This window comes from Tamandua tetradactyla, chromosome 1 (assembly GCF_023851605.1).
Source record: "Tamandua tetradactyla isolate mTamTet1 chromosome 1, mTamTet1.pri, whole genome shotgun sequence".
Lineage (NCBI taxonomy): Eukaryota > Metazoa > Chordata > Mammalia > Pilosa > Myrmecophagidae > Tamandua > Tamandua tetradactyla.
In genome coordinates, this window is record NC_135327.1 from 231,772,116 (window position 1) to 231,796,742 (window position 24,627).

Below are 24,627 nucleotides of genomic sequence, written 5' to 3' on the forward strand. Positions count from 1 at the left end.
GCTCACACTCTCCACATTCATGGGTGGGTCTGCTTGCCTGGCCTGGGACTTCCTGGCTCTATACCTTAGCTTCCATGGTTCTGCCTTTGAAGTCGTTCTTTCCTTCAGTCTGTCCCTTTTCTGTCTTTAGTCCACACTGATGGTGGTTCCGTTCATACGGATCTTGTGAAAATTGATAGAGTTGGCATGCAGCATATGAGGGTTAAAACCGTCAGAGAATAGGACTCTCAACTCCATCTCCAATTCTGTTACTTTCTGAAATGACTGACTGGTTCCATGTTTGGTTAAATCCTCCCCTATTCTTTGGGGTCTCATTTTCCAGAATGTCAGAATTTTCCAAACTATCAGTTTCTGTTGTGTTTGTACCCAAGAGTTCAGTTCTCAGCTTATCCCTCTCCTGTTGTAGTTTACTATAAGCTGTAAGTAGAAGCCAAGCTGCATTTTCCACATTTAGTTTGGAAATTTTTTCAGCTGTGTGTCCCAACTTGTGTTGCCTTCAAACTCTACCTTCCATCCAACACCAGCACTTAATTTTGCCAAATTCTCTGCCACTTTAAAGCAAGGGTTGCCTTCTGGTTTGCATGAAACATTCGTTTATTTGTAGAGCCTCATCAGAAGTGTCTTTAGAGTGCATATTTCCACCTTCAGTACAGCCTAGGCCTTCTCTCCCAAGCCTCTCACAGTTCTTCCAGAGCCTTCCCCTTATCCATTTAAAAAGCTGTCCCAACATTTTTGGTGTTTGCATCTCGCAGCACCCCACTTCTCCGGTACCAAAATCTGTTTCAATTTGCTGAAGCTGCTGAATGTAATATACCAAAAATGGGTTGACTTTTACAAAGGGTATTTATTAAGTTAAATTCTAAAGCCATGAAAATAGCCAAATTAAGGCACCAACGAGAGGATACCCTCACCCAAGAAAGGCCAATCATGCCAGGTCTCCTCTGTCACATGGGAAGGCACATGGTGACATCTGCCGACTTCTTCCCCGGCTTCCAGCGTCACATGGCTCTCAGCCTCTGTACCGGTGGAAGTCTGTGTCTCTCTGCTCTCTGCGCCAGTTGTGAACTCTCTCTCCAGGAGCTCTTTTAAGGATCCCAACAAACAGATTAAGACCCACCTTGAGTGGGCAGGGGCACATCTCCACAGAAATAACCTAATCAAAAGATTCCACCCACACTAAGTCTGCACTCACAAGATGGGAATAAAACAGCATGGCTTTTCTGTGGGACAGAAGAGTTTCATGGCAGCACACCTATATTCTGATTTCTGACTCTGTGAATTTGCTTCTTCTAATTATTTCATGGTAGATTGTGCAATACCTGTCCTCTTGTGTGTAGCTTATTTCACTCAGTGTTGTGTCTTCCAGGTGCATCTGTGTTGCCGTATGTATCAGGGTATCATTCTTTTTTACAGCTGCATGGTATTCCATCATAAGTATAGACCCCATTTTGTTTATCCTCTTGTTGGTTGATGGACACTGGGGCTGCTTCCATCTTTGGGCAATTGTGAATAATGCCTCTGTGAACACTGGTGTGCACATACCTGCTTGAGGCCCCCCTTTCAGTTATTCTTGGTGTGTGACTGGTAGCGGGCTTGCCCGGTCGCATGGCAGTTCTGTACTCAGCTTCCTGAGGAACCGCCCAACTGTCTTTCACAGCGACGGCACCGCTCCACATTCCCACCAGCAATCAATGAGCGTTTCTGTTTCTCTGCATTCTCACACTTGTAAGTTTCCTTTTTGTTAATAGTAGCTGTTCTAGACAGTGTAATATGTTTTCCAGTCAAGAAGTATGTGTCCTCCAATATTTTTCCTTCTTTTTCAAGGTTGTTTGTCTGTTTGGGCTCATGCCATTCCGTATGAATTGAGGATCAGCTTCTCTATTTCTGCAGAAAAGGCTACTAGAATTTTGATAGGAACTGCGTTCAATTTGCAGACCACTTCGGGTGGTGTTGACATCTTAATATACTATTAAGTTTTCCAATTCATGACCACAGGATGTCATTGTATTTATTTAGCTCTTTAATATCTTTCAGCAGCATTTTGCAGTTTTCAGTGTTCAAGTCTTTACCTCCTTGGTTAAATTTGCTTCTAGGTATTTTATCCTTTGATGGTGTTACAAGTGAAATTTTCTTAATTTCCTTTTCAGATTGAATCCGTTACCAGTGTTTAGGGACACAACTCATTTCTGCATGTTTATCTTGCATCCTGAAACTTTGCTGAATTCATTGATTAGTTCTAGAAGCTTTCTTGTAGAGTCTTTGGGATTTTCTGTCTATAGGATCAGGCCATCTATGAACAGAGATAATTTGACATCTTCCTTTCCAATTTGGGTGCCATTTATTTGCTTCTTGTGCCTGACTGGTCTGGCTAGAACTTCCAACACAGTGTTGAATTCCAGGGGCGACAGTGGGCTCCCTTGACTTCTTGTTCCGCATCTCAGGAGGAAAGGTTTCAGTCTTTCACCATCAAGTGTGATGTTACTGGTGGGTTTTAAATAAATGCCCTTTATCATATTAAGGAAGTTTCCTTTCATTCCTGGTTTTCTGAGTGGTTTTGTCATGAAAGGATATTGGCTTTTTGTTCAGTGTTTTTCTGTATTAATTAATATGGTCATGCATTTTTTCCTTTATTCTATTAATGTGTTGTGTTACACGGATTGATTTTCTTGTGTTGAGCTCTCCTTGCATTCCTGGAGTAAATCCCACTTGGTCATGGTGTCTACGGTATATATATATATTTTTTTTTACATGGGCAGGCTCCGGAATTGAACCTTAGTTTCGAGCATGGCAGGCAAGAATTCTGCCACTGAGCCACCATTGCACTGCCCTACGGTATGTTTTTAAATGAAAGACTTCAATCATGAACATTCCAGATTGGAGGTGCCCTGGGGAGAAAATATCTTGTGGCACTTGATCGTGTCTCCTCCCAGTTCTTAGAGCCCTCCGTGAAAGCTGATCCTCCAAGGGTTTCTGCTACTATTTACAGTAGACCTCATGTTGCACAGAACAGATTGAGCAAGAGACTTGTTAAATTGCCGTTGACTCCATCCCCCACGGTGTGTGTTGATGATGGGGGTACAGGCTTGAGGGTCACTTCTTGGGCATGTCCATTCCTAGAGTGGTGCCCTTGGCTTGACCTTGGTGGTCAACATGGTGCAGCCACAGCCGTGGTCCCTGGAGAAATGCAGCTGATGGCTCTCAGTGCACCGGGTGTGGGGTCCTGGGTAGCCCCCATGCGTTTTCTTTTGGGGCCCGTGTCTCCCTGGTTTAGAGACTCTGGAGAAAAGGAACGGACAGCACTGGCATATTTGCAGTGAGGATGCACCAACACCATTTTCTCAAGTACGTGCTTTCTGGAAACTTGTACAAAGCTTCAAAAGAAAGATTTTTTAATCTACTGTGACACCCATTCTTGTTAGCGCTATTAAGATGCTCATAAACTCCACCTAATTTATGATTATCTAACATCCAGGCTTGAATGGAATGCATGTATTTTATAAAGGCCCTGGGAATGCCTCTTCCATTTTGATTTTTCTTTCTTTTTGACAATAGATTCACTCTGGTAGCCTGCCCACCCATGCACAAGTGTGCTGCCTTCTCTTTTCAGTCTGCACTCACTCATCTAGTTATTTGCTGTTACTTTAGCCTATTTTTCCGGCATACATATTCTGTGGTATTCACTTCCTTCCTGTCTGAAGTGCCTGCCCCTCTCCAGGCTGAGGGCTCAGTGTTCTCCATGCAGCCCTGCTCTCTCCTTGCACTGGGTGGGATTAAAGTACAGGCACCTGCAGGCCCCACACATGTGGCCGCATCAGTGTAGAAGGAAGAGGATTCTGTCATGGGCAGGTTGTAACCCCAGCTCTGTCAGGTGGAGGGAACAGGCTTCCAAGGTTGAGTGCCCAGATCAGAATGGGGAGGACTCTCTGTGGCCCCAACTGCTGCCTGTGCTGCTATTCTCCACGTGGTGGGAGAGGTGGCTCCCCAGATGTGAGCGAGGTGCTGCCTCTAAAGTTGAGCAGGGTGTTTCTCTGATGGTGAGTGTGCTGCTCCCCCAGTGGTGAATGGGTGCTCCTGGGATAGTAAGCATGGTGCTCCCCCCTGGCAGTGAGTGAGGTGCTCTCCCAGTGGTGAGTGAGGTGCTCCCCCAGTGGTGAGTGGTTGCTCCTGGGATAGTAAGCATGGTGCTCCCCCCTGGCAGTGGGTGAGGTGCTCCCCCCTGGCAGTGAGTGAGGTGCTCCCCCAGTGGTGAGTGGGTGCTCCCTGGATAGTAAGCACAGTACTCCCCCAGTGGTGAGCGGGTTGCCCCCCCGGCGGTGAGTATGGTGCCCCCCAGTGGTGAGTGAGTGCTCCCCGGATAGTAAGCACAGTGCACCCCCAGTGGTGAGCGGGTTGCCCCCCCGGCGGTGATTGTGCCGCGCCCCAGTGGTGAGTGGATGCTCCCCGGATAGTAAGCACAGTGCTCCTCCAGCAGTGAGTGGGTTGCCCCCCACGGCAGTGAGTGAGATGCTCCCCCAGTGGTGAGTGGGTGCTCCCCAGATAGTAAGCACGGTGCTCCCCCAGCAGTGAGTGAGATGCTCCCCCAGTGGTGAGTGGGTGCTCCCAGGATAGTAAGCACAGTGCTCCCCCAGTGGTGAGTGGGTGCTCCCCGGATAGTAAGCACAGTGCTTCTCCAGCGGTGAGTGGGTTGCCCCCCCCGGCGGTGAGTGAAATGCTCCCCCAGTGGTGAGTGGATGCTCCCCGGATAGTAAGCACAGTGCTCCCCCAGTGGTGAGTGGGTGCTCCCTGGATAGTAAGCACAGTGCTTCTCCAGCGGTGAGTGGGTTGCCCCCCCGGCGGTGAGTGAAATGCTCCCCCAGTGGTGAGTGGATGCTCCCCGGATAGTAAGCACAGTGCTCCCCCAGTGGTGAGCGGTTGCCCCGCTGGCAGTGAGTGAGATGCTCCCCCAGTGGTGAGTGGGTGCTCCCCAGGCCGTGAACAGGGTATTCCCTTGGTGGTGAGTGGGGCGCGCCCTGGGCAGTGGGCAGGATCCTCCCCTGGCAGTGAGTGGGGTGCCTGTCCAGTGGTGGGTAGGGTGCTTCTCCCTCCTCCCCCCCGCCTGCTCAGGACCTTCCGCTCATCTGTGGACAGGTGACCATTCTCATCATGGCTGAGGAGTGTGACTGTTTTTCACCGCAGATGAATCGGGCGTTTCTTGCTGCTGCACTTAGTTATCCTGCAGGCTCTCAGGCCCGTGGTTCTATCAGTTAGTCCTGGGTCTGTGTGTCCGGGTGTGCAGGCGGACAGCATGTAGGCTGTAGAGCAGGAGGGCTGGGCGCTGGCCTTTAGTGGGTGGCCTCTGAGGTCCTTGGCTGTTCTATTTTTATCTTGACAAATGTAGATCCTTTTAAGCAAGAATTTCCTTCACTGTTTCATAAACCATGTTTTTAGCAAACCTGAAGCTAACTGTAATTGAGTATCTGCACGGCTGCTTGGGGGTCCCCTGGAACCTGCGGTTGTTGTCATGAGCATCCTGCTGACATCCCGTGCTCATGCCACGGTGCGCCTGCTTGTCGCCTGTGGCCTGCGCAGAAAGCAGAGGCCCTCGGTCACCGTACGCATGGCCCTTGCACATGCAGTCCTGAGGCTGCAGTTATCTGTAGGTGAACACACGTTTTTTCTTTCCGGAAGGTGTTAGCGGAGAGGCCTCGTTGGCTGACCAGCTGCCCCTGGGTGACAGCCTCTAGGCTAGCTCTGCAGGTGACAGACGGTGCTTCCCACTTTCGTGGCAGCGGCCCAAGGCCATGCTTTCACTTGCTCCAGGATATTTCCAGTCGCACTTGGAGGATTTCTGCTAGTTCGCTTCATTCAGGAAGGGGCAGCTCTTTCCCAGCCCCATTTCACTTGGGGGCCAGGAAGGGCCAGTTCATGTCCTCCAGGGGACTCCTCCAGGGGGGCTCCTCTAGGTGCTTCCTCTGGGATTTCCTCGGGGGGTTCCTCTAGGGGGTTCCTCTAAGGGGCTCCTCTAGGGGGTTCCTCTAAGGGGCTCCTCTCAGTAGTCGCTCATCTAAGGGGCTCCCCTAAGGGCTTCTCCAGGGGGGCTCTTCTGGGGCCACCCTCCCGTGTGCACCTGGAGAAAAGTCTCACTCCCTGTCCGTTCTACTCTGTCTGTGACCTTGGGCAGTAGATGTAACTTGGGAACCTAAGTGCATTTTAGTGTCCTCGACTGTCCTTTATCCTCCCCTCTTGAAAAAATTTAAAATACCAGAAGTGACCCCTCCACCCTTGAAGCCGGTATGTTTTGGTCGGACTGGGAGAGCCGGGGAAACACCCAAACCCCTGGGAACAGAGGGGTACAGCCCCGGTCGGTCCAACTACTGGCCGATGAAATTGGTCCTCTAATGCATAGAGAGGCAAAGTTCTCACCAAAATACTTGCAAATCCAACCCAACAGCGCATTAAAGGAATCATACACCATGATCAAGTGGGTCTTATCCCAAGTATGCAAGCGTGGCGCAACACAAGAAAATCAATTAATGTAATGCACCACCTTTAAAAATCAAAGGAGATAAAAACACATGGTCATCTCGATTGATACAGAAAAAGCATTTGGCAAAGTCCAGCATCCTTTGTTAATAAAAGCACTTCAAAAGACAGGAATAAAAGCAAACTTCCTCGACAAGATAAAGGGCATAAATGAAAAACCCAGAGCTACCACCATCCTCAGTGGGGAAAGATGGAAAGCTTTCTCTGTAAGGTCAGGAGTAAGACAAGGGTGCCCACTGCCGCCATTCTTATCCAGCATTGCACTGGGAGCCCTCGTTAGAGCATTTAGGCCAAAAGAAGAAACAAAAGGCATCCATATTGGAAAGGAAGAAGCGAAACGTTCCGTGCTTGTGGGTGATGTGAGCCTATAGAAAGTTTCAAAAAACCCATGTCAGAATGACTGCAATGAGTCCACCCCAGTGGCAGGATGCGAGGTCCATGTGTGAGTGTCAGCAGTGATTCTGTACACTGTCACGAGCAATCTGAGGAGGAAATTGGAAAAAATCCCACTAACAATAGCAACTAAAAGAATCAAGTATCTAGGAATAAATCTAACTGAGGACGTAGGACCTGTACGCAGAACACTATAAAACATTGCTAAAAGGGATCAAAGAAGACCTGAGTAAACGGAAGGCCGTTCCATGGTCATGGATTGTAAAACTAAGTATCATTAAGATGTCAGTCCTACTCAAAATGATTTATACATTCAATACAATCCCGATCAAAATTCCAGTGGCCTACTTTGAAGAAGTAGAAAAACTACTCATCACACTTATTAGGAAGGGACCCTGAATAGCCAAAAGCATCCTGAAAAAGAAGGAACTTGGAGGGCTCGCTGTCTGACTTTAACACATATTATAAGACTCCAGTGTCGAAACAGCATGGTATTAACTAAGGATAGACGTATTGATTAATGGAATTGAGCTGAGAGTTCAGAAATAGGCCTCAGACCTTTGGCCAGATGGTTTTTGACAAGGCTGCCAAGTCCACTCAACTGGGACAGGACAGTCTCTTCAGTGAATGGGACAGGGAGAACTGGATATTCATATCCGAAGGAGCAAAAGAGGACCCCTAGCCCAAACGCTGTTCAAAAATTAACTCAGAGTGGATCAGAGACCTAAATATAAGAGCTAGTACCATAAAACTACTAGAAGACGATGTCGAGAAGCATCTTCGGGACCTAGTGATAGGGGTAACGTCTTAGACTTTTCACCTAAAGCACAAGCAACGAAAAAGAAGGATAAGTGGGAACCCCTCAAGAATGAACACTTCTGTGCATCGAAGGACTTTGTCTAAAAGGTGGAAAGGCTGCCGGCTCAGTGGGAGAGGACACTTAGAGACCTCCCGTCTGCTGAGGGCTTCTCCCCACCTGCTCCCACGCAGCAGCTTCCCCCACATTGGCACCTGCAGCTCTGTGCCCGGCGAGCTGACGGCGGGACAGTGCTTCTGGCTGCCCGCCCCGTGCCACCCCTCCCCTGAGGGGGGATCCCACCCCCGCTGCTCAGGGCCAGTCCAGGGGGCTTTCCCTGTAGACTCTCCCTCTCTGGGCACCTGCCCGCGTGCTCTGCCCCGTCCAGGTCTGCCGACAGCGCAGCAGTCGGGGCCTCAGCGTGGGTACCTCCCGCAAGGTCAAGGCCTGGAAGGCGTGCGTAGCTGCCCCGCCTCACTGCTCCTCCCTCTTGGCCCCTCTCCTCGCCCCCATCTACCCTCGTCCAGCCTCACCTGCCTCCTTGGTCACTGTTAAAAAGCACATGATAGTGCCTGTCACTGGAGTGGCGTCCAGGGCAACAGTTTCAGTTTTGCTTAAACACACATGGTGTATGCTCGCCTGGGGCTTTGCATGGGCCACACCTCAGGTCATCCCTCACCTGGGGCCCTTGCACGGGTTGTCCCTCACCTGGGGCCTTTGCATAGATGACTCTCACCTGGGGTCTTTTGCATAGATGACTCTCACCTGGGGCCTTTGCATAGATGACTCTCACCTGGGGTCTTTTGCAGGTTGTCCCCTCACCTGAGACCTTTGCAAAGGTTGTCCCTCATCTGGGGTCTTTGCACAGCTTCATGCCCAACCTATACAAAACCAGTCCCCTGCCCCTTCCTCTCCTGCCGTCCTTCCTCTCTCTGGGTTGCCTGTCTCTTGCTGGCTGCTTGTTTCCCAGTGAGCTGCGTGTCCTGCACGGCCAGGGCTCCACTGCCTGTGCGCGACAGCTGACCACGTGGCCTGAGGGTGAGCTCCTGGGGCAGTGATCAGGGCTGTCACTTCCCCAGCTCCTCACACTCTCTGCCTGTTGTCACCTGAATGTCACACTTGGCTATTTGGCTTCTAAATGCTGGTAGTTTCTTATCTGTGCTCCAGTGATGCTGTCCCAGATTTGGACTGAATGTGTTACTCTGGCAGGAAGGAATCAAGCCTGTGCAAGATCCAGATGCTGAAACTCCAGCCGTGGTTCTTTCCCCAGTTCCTGGGGAATCCTGTCTGTAAAAGGGGCAAAGAGACAGCCTGTCGGGCCAGCACAGCAGCACATGGCCGTGTCTGGGAAGCGGGTGGATCCCTCAGAGGTTGGAGGAGGCAGCAGGTGGATCCCTCAGAGATCATGGGAAATGGGTGGATCCCTTGGAGGTTGGGGGAGGAGGCAGGTGGATCCCTCGGAAGTCATGGGAATGGTGGGTGGATCCCTTGGAGGTTCAGGGAGGCGCCAGGTGGGCCCCTTGGATTTGGGGGATGCGGCAGGGATCTTTTGGAGTCAGGGGAGCTGGTAGGTGATCCCTTGGAGTCCGGGGACCTGCCCCCTTGCCCTGTGCCCCCTGCCCTGTAGCCACGCTGTGCTGTCCCTTCGGCAGTCTGGGTACTTGTTTATTTTGACTGTGGTCAAGGGAAGTGTGCAGCGCAGGAGGCCAGAAGCTGGGTGAGGTCTGCTGTCCAGTGCAGCCAAGGACACCACGTGGGCAGAGGCAGGAGAGGCCTGGGCCGTTGCAGGTGGGGTTGTTAGTTGTGTCCACACGTGGCCTGACGTGTATGGCTGTGGAGTGGACAGGAGATGATGCGTTTGGCGGGGGTGGGCTCAGCCCCGCCCATCAGGAAGGTGACACCTGCACAGGCTGTAGTTGGGCCCAGAGCCAACTGCGTCATCCTTGGGCTGTGGCCAAGTTGAGACCCCACTCTCTTGGCTCACTGACTTTCTTCCTTGCTTTCCCAGCGAATCCACAGGGGACCAAGGGTGGAGGCCGGGCAAGGATGGTGCGGGCAGTGTAGGGCAGGACAGGATGTGGGGAGCAGGAGGGCACTAATGGCCACTGTCTCAGGCAGTACACGTGGGAGCCCTGCAGTTGCCGGAACAGGCTGATCCAGGAGGCCCCCCCATGCCCCCTGCTGGAGCCCCAGGTGTGTTCTGGAGGCGGCTCCTATGGGGCTGTCCTTGTCCTGGCCCACGGCAGCTGCATGGGAGCCTCCCCTGCCCTGCCCTGTCCTCCCCTCCCCTCCCCCCGGCCAGTGCCCAGGGCACTGCCTATCCTCCCCCTTCACTCCCTCAGGACCCTCGCACGGCGTAATCTGGGTTTTGTGCCAGGTGCACGGCCCCAGCAGGCCCCGGCTTAGCGGGACCCTTGGGGGACCCCAGCACGTCGTCTGCCCCTGGTGGGCAGCGCACCCCGAAGCTCCCGCCCTGTGATGGCGACCTCAGCCCCTAGACCGTGGGTACTTTTTGGGCAAGGGTGCCCTTGGCTGCTTAGGTGCCCACTGGGGAAGGAGGGGTTGCTGCCGCCCTGGTGCCAGTTGTGCCTGGGATGTGCATGCAAGTGTCGCTCGGCCACGTGGGGTGGTTTTCCATGTTTCTCTGTGATGCCCAGGACTGATGCGGTGCCAGCCTGATGTGGCCTCGTGTGTGTGCGTACATGTGCGACACGAGTATGTATGTGGTGTGCATTTGCCATGTGTCCCATGTGCACAGTGCATGTGCATACATCATCTGTGCACGTATGACGTGTGCACGTGACATTTGTGGTGTGTTTCACATGTGTAGTGCATGTGTGGGAAGCATGTGCCTCATGTGTCCACCTGTATGTATGTGTGATGTGTGCATCAGGTATGCATGTGATGTGTGGTTGGCACGTGTTTCATGTGGTGCACACGCCTGGGCAGCATGTCATGCACGTGAAGTGTGCGTGTGAGAAGTGTTTGGGCAGCGTGTGTGGGGAAAGCATTTGCGTGTGATGTGTATTTGCCATGTGTTTCATGTGTGACACGTGCATGGAACACGCTTGCCTGGGGAGTGAGTGGGAAGTGTGTGTGTGGAAAGCATGGGTGTGGCGAGTGTGTGCCATGTGTGCTTATGTGCGTGTGCTGGCCCGGGCCAGTTGCCCCAGAGGCCGAGGTCAGGATGTACTGGGTGGCATGTCCCCTGCCATGTCCCCCACCAGCGGCTGGAGCTGTGATTTCCTCCGGGCTGAGGCTCTGCAGAGTCAGGGCATCTGGGCAGCTGCATGGCCGTGGCCCTCAGAGGCGGGCTTGGGGTACACGGCTGCCCCTTCTGCCCCTCCTTCCTTCTGCACCCCCACAGCCCGGGTCCCTCCTCCTGGGAAGACCCTTCCCTGTCTGCCCAGTGCCAGCTGCTGCCCTGAGGACCGGCTCCCGGGCGAGAAGGGTGGTGGGTGGACTCTGGGGCGGTGGGCGGAGCCTGGGGCAGTGGGCGGACTCTGGGGCTGTGGTCCCGGGAGGGCAGGGCAGGTGCCAGCTCCCGCCCGTGTCCCGCAGCTGTACCGCCCAATGTGGCTGAGCTGAAGAACCTGGAGGTGCTGAACTTCTTCAACAACCAGATCGAGGAGCTGCCCACGCAGATCAGCAGCCTGCAGAAGCTCAAGCACCTGAACCTGGGGTGAGTGGGCGGGGAGGGGAGGCGGGGGGGGGGGGGGGGGGGGTGTAGCAAGGGAGGGGAGGCCTGGGGAGGGGGAGGGGGCAGGGTGCAGAGGAGGGGGAGGCCTGGGGTGAGGGAGGGCACGAGCTTGGGGAGCATGTGGAGGGCAGCACTGGGACAGCCACGGGAGGGGTGGCCCTTCGGCCTGCCCAGGAGAAGCTCTCCCCCGATTCCTTCTGTGCTGCGGCGTGTGCAGTGTTGTGTTGCTTTAGTTGTGGCGGTTGGACACTGGTTGCTCTAATGCAGCCCGCGGTGCCTGCCTGGGTCCCTGAGAGCCGTGGGAGAAGGTGGCTCAGGAGGGAACAGCTTCTATGCTGGGTTTCCAGTAACGTTTTCAGTTGGGCCGAGGGCTGCACCAGGACCGGTTCCTAAGGAACATCCTTCCCCATGGCCTGGGCTGGTTGTCCTCCGTGGCAGGGCGGCCACGGGACTCAGGCTGGGCTCTCGTCTGCCTTGCTGGTTCCTTTATGACGGGGTGAATGGGACGGAAATACAGCACCAAGGAGCAGCAAGAAGCCGAGCCTCCGCGGGGCTGGGAAGGGCGGGAGCCTGGGGGAGAGGGAAGGTGGGGGGAGGCTGGGAGGGGAGCCCGGAGGAGGGGGGAGGACTAGAGGAGCCTGGGGGGGGTCCTGGAGGAGGGGGGAGCCTGGAGGAGCGGCAAGGTGGGAGGTGGGGGGGAGGCGGGAGAAGCCAAGGCCCAGGGATGGCTGTTCCAGGAGAAAGTGTCGCCTGCTGCCATCTGGGATTCGGATTTCTTCCAGCTCCCAGACCAGGAGCCCCTAAACCTGTTGTGCCCGCGGACCGGGGCCTGACATCTGCTGACAGCCTGGGAGGGTGTTGGCCCAGTGCCCCAGGCTCAGGTGCCAGCTTGCTCCGGACCTGACGGGCCTGTCTCTCTGCCGCGGTGTTAAGCTGGATCCACTCGCAGAACGCCGTGCTTCTGTGGGCAGCGTCCTCCTGGCTTCCTCCCCGAGGCCTGGGGTCCGTCCGCCCATCTCACCCGCACCCACCACGTCTGTGCCCAGAACACAGCATCAACCACACCTGCGCCTGTCATGCCGGCACGCGCCACACCTTCACCTGTCACACTAACATGCCACACCTGGGTCCATCACCAACACCTGTCACACTTGCACCCATCACACCAGCACCTGCCACACCTCTTCCCATCACACCAGCACCTGCTACTTCAGTGCCCAGAACACCAGCACCCATCATGCCAGCACATGCCGCACCTGAGCCCATCACACTAACACCTGCCACGCCTGAACCTATCACACCAGCACCTGCCATGTCGAAGTCCATCACGGCAGCACCCACCACGGTCAGTGCCCAGGAAACATCACCCGTCACACCTGGGCCCGTCACACTAGCAGCCACCACACCTGTTCCCATCACACCAGCACCTGGAACACCTGCGCCCATCACACCAGCACTCGCCGCGCCTGTTCCCGTCACACCAGCACCTGCCACGCCTGTTCCTGTCACACCAGCACCCGCCACGCCTGTTCTGTCACACCAGCACCTGGCACACCTGCGCCCGTCACACCAGCACCCGCCGTGCCTGTTCCCGTCACACTAGCACCCGCCACGCCTGTTCCTGTCACACCAGCACCCGCCACGCCTGTTCCCGTCACACCAGCACCTGTCACACCTGCGCCCATCACACCAGCACCCGCCGTGCCTGTTCCCGTCACACTAGCACCTGCCATGCCTGTTCCCGTCACACCAGCACCTGTCACACCTGCACCCGTCACACCGGCACCCGGCACACCGGCACCCGGCATGCCTGTTCCCGTCACACTAGCACCCGCCATGCCCCAGCCAGCCCGTGCTCCAGTGGAGTGGTCAGGATGAAAGTCATCTCGCTCACGGAATGACTCTCAGTGTGTTCTTTCCATACGGAGTTCGGTCAGACTCGGACCTGAGGTCCCTCCTGGCCGACCCACAGTCCTTCTGGGATCCTCATTTCTGAGGGGACGTTTCTGGTCAGATGGTCACATGCCACCTGGCAGAGTGGAAAAGAAAGGGCCTCCACTGATGTAGGTCAGGGAGAGGTGGGGTAAGAGGTCGGGGGTCAGAGGAGGCAGGCGGAGGTGTGCTGGTTCGAAAGGATTATGGACCCAGAAAAGCTGTGCTCTAACCTGGATTCAGATTTGTGGGGACAGCTGTTTCTTTTAATCCTAATTCAGCACTGCAGGGCAGAAAATCTGATTAGATTGTCTCCATGGAGATGGCACACCCCCAATTGTGGGTGTGACCTTTGACCAGATGGAGATGTGGCTCCACCATTCCACGTGGGTCTTATTAGTTTACTGGAATCCTTTAAAAGAGGAAGCATTTTGGAGAAGCCTCAGAAATGACAGAGAGTCAACAGAACAAATGTAGGCATTTGGAGAATTGTTGCTTCAGAGAAGAGACACAGATGTCTGGAGATGCTTGGAGTCCAGCAGATGTCCCCATAAGATGTTAAGGAAGCCAGAGCCTGGAGAGAGCCAGGGGAAGCCACGAGATGGAAGCCAGCCCTGGAGAAGCAGAGTGAGGAACCCCACAGGAACAGAGGCTGAAAGCAACAGAGCCCAGGAGCAAGGGACCAGCAGATACAGCCACGTGACCACCAGCTGATAGAGGGTTCCTGACCCATCGGCCTTCCTTGAATTAGGCTTCTTTCCCTGGAAGGTTTAGTTTGGACGTTTTCACAGGGTTAGAACTGTAAACTTGTAACTTATTAAATTCTCCTTTTTAAAAGCCATTCCATTTCTGGTGTATTGTATTCTGGCAGCGTGCAAACTAACACACGAGGATTATAAAACTCGTAGGAGAAAATGTAGGGATGCGTCTTTGCAGTCTTCTCTTGGGCCATGATTTCTTGGACTTTACACACAGAGCACAAGCAGTGAAAGAAAAAGTAGATAACTGGGACCTCCTCAAGATTAAGACCTTTGTGCATCAAAAGGCTTTGCCACAAAAGTGAAAAGAAAGCTTACTCGGTGGGAGAAAATATTTGGAAACCACATATCTGATAAGGGTATTAACATCCAGAATATGTGAAGAAATTCTGCAACTCAACAATAAAAAGACAAGTATCCTGGTTCTGGCTTATCACATCCGACAGCATAAAAATAAACCAGAACAAGGGGTTGGGGCTCAGGAGTTGCGGAAGCAGGAGAGGCTGGCGTCCAGGGGACTCCTGGGCAGGGCTCGGGGGTAGGGGCGCTGCAGCTGCGCAGGTTTCCAGGGCCAGGTGTGGCAGTAGACTGACACGACACCGTGATTCGGGGTGGGCAACCCTAGGCGTGAGCTGTGGGCACCGGGACGGAGGTGCCCATGGGGACGGGTACTGGTTGGTGGCTTGGGGCTGGGGCTGGGGCTGGGGCTCTCGCGAGGCTGGCTGGGGTGTGGGTTGCCTCTCGTCCTTGGGGGCTGCTGGCTTTGGGGCTCTTGGTGCTTCATCGAGTGTTTGATGCTGGCTCCATGGCGGGCACAGCCCTGAACAGGACCCTGACCTCCGGGACCCAGGCTGGCCTCCCAGAGGGACCTCCGGGCAAGCTGAGCAGAGAAGGCGCCGTGAGGGGTCGGCCCCGGCCTCCTGCGGGCCCTGCTGCAGCCCCGGCAGACGTGGGTGGCCGCGGCATCTAGGGCCTGCTCGGCAGGGTGGGGACCTGGCCCTTGGGAGGCTGCGGATCTCCTGCATCCAATAGATCGGAAACCTGTCTCCCAGACCCCAAAACCTGAAGTTAGGGGTATTTCCTGAATGCGCCCGTGCGCCTTCTGGGAGCCCTCAGCCTCCTGCACCCAGTGGTGCCGGCCCCGGGCAGCTGGGGAACAGGGCTGTCCTTTGGCGCCCAGGAGGCATTGGCTGCCCGAGGGCCCGTGACGAGCATCTTGAGCCCTGACTGTGTAGAGGACGGCGATGTGATCGCCTCGGAGACAGCTTGCAGGCCCAGCCACCTGACCGCTGCCCCTGGGCGGCCGTGTCCCTCCTGCCGCGTGCGTGCGTGCCGTCCGTTGCCTGTGCCGCCGGGGGCAGAGCTGGGACCGAGCTGCCCGCCTGCAGCAGCCGCTTCGCATAGTGCTTAGCACCCCTCGTGGTGCGAGTCATTTCTTCCAAGCAGTTTCTGCACACGCCCAAGGGAAGCTGCATTAAGCAAAGTAGGGGTCTTGAAGAAAATGACGGGAGACAGGAAGGAAAAGCTTTTCCCTTAGGTTTCATTAGCGGTTACTTTGAAAGTAATTGTAGAACGGAAGAGTGACCTTTCCCCTTGGAAGTAATAAATGAGATAAAATGAGACAAAACTCGGAAATCCTCCAAGCTTGGTATGTACTGAGGTTTTGCTGCGGCTGCAGCCCGGCACCCCTAAAGGACAGGCGTCCTGTGATTGCCTTTCTGAGCGAATGGTGGCTGAGCTCGCCTTGGGGGGAAGGGTGGGAGGGTGGGGGATGGCCCAGGGTTCTGTGAGCAGGGGCCCTACGTGCCCGCTGGGGTGGGGGCGAGGTGGGGGCGCAGTGGGGGTGGGGCGGGTGGGGCCGGGCAGGGCTGGGTCGGGTGGCAGGCCTGACTCTGGGGCCCCCCTGCAGCATGAACCGGCTGAGCGCCCTGCCCCGGGGATTCGGCTCGCTGCCTGCCCTCGAGGTCCTCGACCTGACCTACAACAACCTCAGCGAGAACTCTCTCCCTGGAAACTTCTTCTACCTTAGTAAGAAACTTATAATTTATACATTTCGGTAAAACTCTGTTTTGCGTTCTGAAAATGAGGTTGCGTTCTGAAAATGAAGTGTTTCGCCAGGTGTCCAAGAGAAATCACTGGACACCTGGTGTTTTCTTTGTAAATTCTTTTGAACGTTCCTTGCAGCTCGGCAGGGCACACTGGGACCGGGCACCACGCATCCCGAGTCCAGGTGCCCCTGATGCCCTGCGCTGGTGAGACTTGCTGTGCCAATCGAGTGCCCGTGCCTAATGACGTCGGGGCCCGTGTGGGGGTTGAGTTTAGAAAAAACAAGATCCATGCTGCTGTTCACTTTGGACATTTGGCCAAAGATATCAGAATCAATAATCTATAAAGTACCTATTAATAAGCTGCGTACAACCTTTATAAGAACCCCGTGGACGCCGTCTCCTTTGTCTGGCACGCGACCACACGCAGGAAGCCATCCGTCATGCCTACACATGCTGTGTCCATTCTCATGCAGACACGCTCTGTGCTGCCCAGGCTCAGAGATCGGTACAGGTGACGTCCAGAACCTTGCGTCCAGCTGCTCTGAGAAGCGCTGCTTCTCCCACGGAAAAGCCTTCTGAGCCCGCTTCCATTTTTTCCCCTCTGTGTCCATCTCTCCCAGACTTTTCCAGCTTGGGAAACCAACTCTGAAATGTATTCTTGGACCATATATCTTGATTTTCATTTGATGAAATTGTTTTTATTACATATATGAACATGCTTATCTGTTGAAATGTAAGTAAATGTCTGAAAACAACCAAAATGGCCTCAAACAGGGCAGGCAGGAGCCCTCCCTGGAGGCGCTGCTGCAGCTTTGGTGCCCGTGCCCCGGCCGCGTGCGGACTCTGGCCGGGAGCTCTCCTGGGCTCTCCTGGGCTCTCCGGCCACTCAGGGCCGCGGCGTGCTGTCTCACCCGCTTGTGCTGACCGTGACCGCGTCCCCAGGCGGCCATTCATCACCACGCCCTCCCCTGCATCGATCCAACCTCAGGTGGCCGCCCCTCCAGCCTGTTTATCTTGCTGTTTAATTTGCAGCCACCCTGCGTGCCCTCTATCTAAGTGACAACGACTTTGAAGTCCTGCCGCCAGATATCGGGAAGCTCACCAAGCTGCAGATCGTAAGTAATTTATCTAAATTCTGAGAAAATCAATTTGCTTCTGCAGCCCTCGTGTGCTGGAATCAAGTCAGTTGGGAAGGAGGCAGTTTGCCCCGCAGGACGCGCTGCCCCTTGTTTCCCTGCAGACTCTCGTAAATAAATTGGAAGCGGCTCTGGGGGTGGGAGGGCATGGGGCCTGGGGGCCGCTTGGGTGGCCGCAGCCCTGACAGCCCCCGTTGCCTCCCTCCAGCTCAGCCTGCGGGACAACGACCTGATCTCACTGCCCAAGGAGACCGGGGAGCTGGCCCAGCTCAAGGAGCTGCACATCCAGGGGAACCGCTTGACCGTGCTACCCCCGGAGCTGGGTGAGGCGCCTGGTCACTCCTGCACCTCCACCCCTGGCCAGAGCCGGCATCCAGGACTGGCTGGTCTGGTGCCGGTGGGCAGCGTCACGCCCTGTGTCCCCACGTTGCTGGGAAGGGATCCCCTAGCTGGCCCTATCTGGCAGGCACAAGAGCTGTGGCCCTGCCCAGCTGCCCCTCTGAGCAGGACGGTCAGCACCCTCAGCCCTGCTCGCCCTCCATCACGACTTCCCCTAAAAATGTCTAGCGGGTGTGGATGGCCTTGGTGCAGCTGCTTGCAGAGGAGACCTGCTCTCTGGCCGGGGTCCCTGGGCCCCAGGGTGGCTCAGGCCCCTCTGAAGCCCCTCACACTGGTCAGGCCTCCAGGCCACGCCGCCTGCCCCAGAGGGTTTGTGAGCAGATTCTGCGCTGTGTGTTCCTCAGTCCTGCTCTGCACGTGCTCCCAAATACCACGCTTGTCACACGCTCAACCAGACCCCTCTGAGGGTGCAGGCCCAGGGAGCTGAGCAGCGTTTCGCCATGCCGGGTTCGGAATTTAAAGGATGGGAACGAGGCGTGGCTGGGGTGCCGGCCGCCCCATCATACTGGTGGCTGCCCCGTGGGAAAGGGCAGGTGGCCGTGGACACCCTGGTCAGGGTTCCCTGGTCAGAAGCTGCGCCCCACACCTTCCTCAGGGGAGCAGGACACACTCGGTTCCCAGGAGCTTCCTGGGACCTTCTCCACGCCGCGCTGGTGGTCAGCCCGTCCGTGGGGAAGGGTGCGGGGTCTGGAAACACTTTTTGCGAAGGATTTTAAAGCAGAGTCTTCTCATAGGGTATGGCCTTAACACCTGGAACTTGTGTGAGATGCAGGTGCCAGGTGCCAGGTGCTGTTCCAGGTGAGCAACAGTGCTCCAGACACGAGCCCGGCTCCTGTGGAGCGCCAGCTCCCATGGAACGCGAGTGCCCATGGAATGCCAGCTCCTGTGGAATGCCAGCGCCTGTGGAATGCCAGCTCCCGTGGAATGCCAGCGCCCGTGGAATGCCAGCTCCCATGAAATGTGAGTGCTGTGGAACGCCAACTCCTCTGGAACACGTGTGCCCGTGGAATGCCAGCGCCCGTGGAATGTGAGTGCTGTGGAATGCCAGCACCCGTGGAATCCACCTCCCGTGGAATGCCAGCGCCCATGGATCTCCAGCTCCCATACACAAGTGCCATGGAATACCGGCTCCTGAGGAATACGAGTGCTGTGGAATGCCAGCGCCCGTGGATCTCCAGCTCCCATACACAAGTGCCATGGAATGCCAGCTCCCGAGGAATACGAGTGCTGTGGAATGCCAGCGCCCATGGATCTCCAGCTCCCATACACAAGTGCCATGGAATACCGGCTCCTGAGGAATACGAGTGCTGTGGAATGCCAGCGCCCGTGGATCTCCAGCTCCCATACACAAGTGCCATGGAATGCCAGCTCCCGAGGAATACGAGTGCTGTGGAATGCCAGCGCCCATGGATCTCCAGCTCCCATACACAAGTGCCATGGAATACCGGCTCCTGAGGAATACGAGTGCTGTGGAATGCCAGCGCCCGTGGATCTCCAGCTCCCATACACAAGTGCCATGGAATGCCAGCTCCCGAGGAATACGAGTGCTGTGGAATGCCAGCGCCCGTGGATCTCCAGCTCCCATACATGAGTGCCATGGAATGCCAGCGCTGTGGAACACGAGTGCTCAGCAGGGCTCGCTGGCTGACTGGGGCAGTAAAGGGAAGGCCTGTGTTGTGCTTTGTTGTTTTCGAGCAGTGGGGCAGTGTAGGGCATTTCCTAAACTGTTTTTTCCATCAGATAACGCTTTAGAAGAGCAGATGATTGAGTCTCTCGTATCCTCCGTCCTGTCTGAGTGTGCTGGAGCCACACCTGGCTGCCCATCCGTTGTGCTCTGTAAAGTGGTAGTTGGGGCAGGTGGAACAGCAGGCGGGCAGCTGGGACAGCAGTGGTGGGGGTGTGGGGATCCAGCAGGGTTGGGGGCAGTTGGACGGCGGCGGTGGGGATTTGGGGCCTAGCTCAGCAGCTACAACTGTTTCCCCCAGCCCTGGGCTGGCATGCCGAGAGCAGGTTGGAGGTGGCGTGGTGTCCAGTTCGGGGAGGAGTGGAGGGTCCAGGTACTTCTAAAGCGGAGGTGGCCCAGGGGGCTGGCGGTTTGCTCCGAGCATCTGCACGGCCAGGTGGGTTCAGGGGGCCGCAGAGATGGGGGCTGGTCGTGCGCGCCGTCCTGGGCACCTGAAGTTTGAGGGGCCCTCCGGGTACCCCGTGAGTACCACAGGCATCGGTGTCTGTGCCCTGTGGCTTCTCTGGTTCTTGGGCCCTCCTGGGCTGCTGGACCCTTGTCTTGGGAGAAGGAAGCCACGCGGGCCAGCACAGCGGGACCACTCCCCAGGACGCACCTGCTCTCACCCGGGGGGAGGGGGGTGCTGGCGGGACCAGGGTCCAAGTTACTTTTTTGAGTGTGCTGCGTGGCGGGGGTCACATTTTGTTCTTTTTCCATGTGACTGTCCTGTTATTGCAGCATCAGTTATTGAATTTCTGCTTGTTTTTTGTTTGTTTGCTTGTGTTTGTTTTTTTGGGGGGAAATACATCGGCTGGGAATCGAACCCAGGTCTCCTGCATGGCAGGTGAGAATTCTACCACTGAACTCCCCTCACACCCCCACGGTAACTTTTTTTAAAATCCAGAAACCTGTCTGCATATCTCCTGTCCCCCAAAAGGTCTCAGGTGTGTGGCGTGCCTCCTCTCCGACTTTTTGTTACAACACAGGAACGTGAGACTGTAGGTTGGGCCTGGGTCGAGGGGTGTGAGGAGCCCCTGGGAATTGGGGCGGGTGGGGGCAGGGCCTGCCAGGGGGGCTCGGCTACAGCGTGGGGGCTGCCTGCTCCAAGCCTCCCAGGCCGACAAAGGCTGCACCTGCTTCAGGGTGGCCCCCAGCCCCTGCAGCCTGGCCCCCAGCCCCATGCAACCTGGCCCCCAGCCCCTGCAGCCTGGCCCCCTGGTGCTCTCCTCCGCCCTCTGCCGTTCCCATCAGGAGCTGCCCACTGTGCCCACCTCACCTGCTTGCGCCCCCCACGCCCGAGTAGGTCTGCCATGCCCCAGGGTGCCCGTGTCCGCACGTCGATCCAGCTGGGGCCCAGCATGGGCTTCCCTCGGGCCCCTCCTGGCACCCGCAGCCCAGCAGCCCCCCGGCAGCACCTTTTGGGCAAACACCGGTCGGCGCCCACCGCGAGCCCACAGGCCATCTCCGCGGAAGGGAGGCACCTGCCCGGCCTGTGCGGCCAGCGCAGGGCTGCTGCACCGAGGTGGGTTCCTCCCCTCCTGTCCCAGCCCCGCGGGCGGCACCTCCCTCTCCCTCCCTGGTGCCCTACCTCCTACCTCCTGCCTCCTACCTCCTGCCTCCTGCCTCCTCCCTGAGGACGGGGAGCCCTGGGCTGTGCTGCCCTGCGCCCTCGCCCTGCCCCCTCAGCACCGCTGCCTGGGACTTTTGTCTCCAGCCCGAGTCTTGGACCTTCCAGAGCTGTTCTCGGCCCCGGACGCCACAGACCTCAGGGCCAGCCTGGGCTGCAGCGCTGACGTCGGGCCTGGGGACCGCGCGAGTGAGCCCATCCGCGCCCTGACACCCGTCTGCCTCTTCTGGCCGTGAAAATACGTGTGCAGCAGTGCTGCAGCTTTCATCCTGGTGTCTTGCACAGATTTTGTAAAATTTACCCCTGAGGGGTTCGTGTGTGTGCTGTTGCAGACGGTCCTTTTGAATTTCCGTGGTTACTGGTATGTGGAGGCACGGTGGGTTTCTGTAAGTTAAAACTCGTTTGTTTGGCTTTCCCTGGAGCCTTCTCCAGATACAGCATATTTCCAAATAAAGAAATTTGTCTCTTTTTCCAGTCTTTGCGATTTTCACGCATTTTTCCTGTTCTCTTGCACTGGGCAGGGAAGGCCGAGCCCTGGGCTGCAGGCAGTGCCGTCCAGCAGGAGAGGGCCTCCGTCCACTTCTCGCTGCTGGAAGTACTTGGTCACCCGAGGCACTTGCTCCTGTCCAGGTGGTCACGTGGCTTTCTTCTGGTCTCAGGGTCTGCACGTTTGGTTCCCCGGCCTGGTGGTCCCAGGGCCGGTCGGTGGGATGGGGGCCGTGCCTGAGGCTGCTTCCGAGCAAGCCCTTCACGTCCTCAGCTGCTCAGGGGCCCCTCGCTCGGGGGCTGCCTCCTGTGCCTGAGCAGGTCCGCGGAGAGACCACATGGCTCAGGCCAGCTGCTGTGCCCGCTTGGACGTGGGTCCCCAGCAGCTGTGCCCCTTTAGTCGTTCCCCAGCAGCTGTGCCCGCTCGGACGTGGGTCCCCAGCAGCTGTGCCCCTTTAGTCGTCGTTCCCCAGCAGCTGTACCCGCTCGGACGTGGGTCCCCAGCAGCTGTACCCCTTTAGTCGTTCCCCAGCAGCTGTGCCCCTTTAGTCGTCGTTCCCCAGCAGCTGTGCCCGCTTGGACGTGGGTCCCCAGCAGCTGTGCCCCTTTAGTCGTCGTTCCCCAGCAGCTGTGCCCCTTTAGTCGTCGTTCCCCAGCAGCTGTGCCCGCTTGGACGTGGGTCCCCAGCAGCTGTGCTCCTTTAGTCGTTCCCCAGCAGCTGTGCCCGCTCGGACGTGGGTCCCCAGCAGCTGTGCCCCTTTAGTCGTTCCCCAGCAGCTGTGCCCCTTTAGTCGTCGTTCCCCAGCAGCTGTGCCCGCTCGGACGTGGGTCCCCAGCAGCTGTGCCCGCTCGGACGTGGGTCCCCAGCAGCTGTACCCGCTCGGACGTGGGTCCCCAGCAGCTGTGCCCGCTTGGATGTGGGTCCCCAGCAGCTGTGCCCCTTTAGTCGTCGTTCCCCAGCAGCTGTACCCGCTCGGACGTGGGTCCCCAGCAGTTGTGCCCGCTCGGACGTGGGTCCCCAGCAGCTGTGCCCGCTCGGACGTGGGTCCCCAGCAGCTGTGCCCGCTCGGACGTGGGTCCCCAGCAGCTGTGCCCCTTTAGTCGTCGTTCCCCAGCAGCTGTGCCCGCTCGGACGTGGGTCCCCAGCAGCTGTGCCCCTTTAGTCGTCGTTCCCCAGCAGCTCTGCCCCTTTAGTCGTCGTTCCCCAGCAGCTGTGCCCGCTCGGACGTGGGTCCCCAGCAGCTGTGCCCCTTTAGTTGTTGTTCCCCAGCAGCTGTGCCCGCTCGGACGTGGGTCCCCAGCAGCTGTGCCCCTTTAGTTGTTGTTCCCCAGCAGCTGTGCCCGCTCGGACGTGGGTCCCCAGCAGCTGTGCCCCTTTAGTTGTTGTTCCCCAGCAGCTGTGCTCACTTGATCATGGGCCCTCAGCAGCTGTGCCCACTTCGTCGTGGGCCCCAGTAGCCTGTGCTCGGTTGATCATGGGTCCTCACCAGTCTGTGCCCACTTCGTCGTGGGCCCCAGTAGCCTGTGCTCGGTTGATCATGGGTCCTCACCAGTCTGTGCCCACTTGAACCTGGGTCCCTACCAGCCTGTGCCCACTTGGACGTGGGTCCCCAGCAGCTGTGCCCCTTTAGTCGTCGTTCCCCAGCAGCTGTACCCGCTCGGACGTGGGCCCCCAGTAGCTGTGCCCCTTTAGTCGTTCCCCAGCAGCTGTGCCCCTTTAGTCGTCGTTCCCCAGCAGCTGTGCCCGCTTGGACGTGGGTCCCCAGCAGCTGTGCCCCTTTAGTCGTCGTTCCCCAGCAGCTGTGCCCCTTTAGTCGTCGTTCCCCAGCAGCTGTGCCCGCTTGGACGTGGGTCCCCAGCAGCTGTGCCCCTTTAGTCGTCGTTCCCCAGCAGCTGTGCCCCTTTAGTCGTCGTTCCCCAGCAGCTGTACCCGCTTGGACGTGGGTCCCCAGCAGCTGTGCCCCTTTAGTCGTCGTTCCCCAGCAGCTGTGCCCGCTCGGACGTGGGTCCCCAGCAGCTGTGCCCCTTTAGTCGTCGTTCCCCAGCAGCTGTGCCCGCTCGGACGTGGGTCCCCAGCAGCTGTGCCCCTTTAGTTGTTCCCCAGCAGCTGTACCCGCTTGGACGTGGGTCCCCAGCAGCTGTGCCCCTTTAGTTGTTGTTCCCCAGCAGCTGTGCTCACTTGACCATGGGCCCTCAGCAGCTGTGCCCACTTGGTCGTGGGCCCCAGCAGCCTGTGCTCGGTTGATCATGGGTCCTCACCATTCTGTGCCCACTTGAACCTGGGTCCCTACCAGCCAGTGCCCACTTGGATGTGGGTCCCCAGCAGCTGTGCTTGCTTGGTCGTGGGTCCTTACCAGCCTGTGCCTGCTTCGACGTGGGTGCTCAGCAGCCTGTGCCCGCTTGGTCTATGGTCCCCAGCAGTTTGTGCCGCTTGGTTGTGGGTCCCCAGCAGCCTGTGCCCGCTTGGACGTGCGTCCTGCAGCAGCCTTTTGGCCTACCTGACGTGCTGCCTGGGTCAGCTGCGCCCAGCTGCTGGTCTTGGAGGTGAAGAGATGATGCGTGCCATCGTGTTCGCCCTCCAGGTTTGGAGGTGACACTGTGCAGCTGCAGACAGCTAGGGCGTCTCCTTTATCTGTCAGCGTGGTAGGTTTTGTTGAATTTTCATAATTGGCAGGTGATGCAGCCGTCTGTAACTAATACAGCAATTAAGAACTAGTACATCCTCCTTAGCTGGTAATTGGTGAATTGGCTGGTGTTGGGCGCCGTGAGCTGACCTTGCTAAAACCCACTTGATCACACTGTGTTGCCCATTACCGAAATGGAACTTGTACACCCCATGACCCACCCACGTAAGAAGCCAGGTCGGTGGTTTTAGTGATTCCTCACAGCAGTGCGCCCATGAGGAGGCTTTACAACACTTTTCCCACCTCAGGGAATCACGCCTTCTGACTGAGGCCCCCGCCTCTGCCCGCTGAGCCCCGGGCCCATCTCATCTCGCCTGCCCGTCTCGTCTTACCTGCTTGGACCTTGCACAGAAGCCCTAGAGCGCATGGGCTTTTGAGCTGGTTCTTCCGCTTACAGCGTTTTCCACATTGTAGCGTTATCGG

The 24,627-nt window shown here is 56.9% G+C and overlaps 1 protein-coding gene across 3 annotated transcripts in view; it reads left to right on the forward strand.

The window, feature by feature from the left end:
- The window catches only part of LOC143677892 (ras suppressor protein 1), a 65,647-nt gene that overhangs the window by 18,591 nt on the left and 22,429 nt on the right, over positions 1-24,627 (forward strand). For all 3 annotated transcript variants that reach the window (XM_077154507.1, XM_077154497.1, XM_077154514.1), the window contains exons 4-7: positions 11,273-11,393; positions 16,011-16,129; positions 17,182-17,264; positions 17,494-17,608. In XM_077154507.1, coding sequence (XP_077010622.1) covers positions 11,273-11,393; positions 16,011-16,129; positions 17,182-17,264; positions 17,494-17,608 — 438 coding nt within the window. The remainder of the gene's footprint in view (positions 1-11,272; positions 11,394-16,010; positions 16,130-17,181; positions 17,265-17,493; positions 17,609-24,627) is intronic.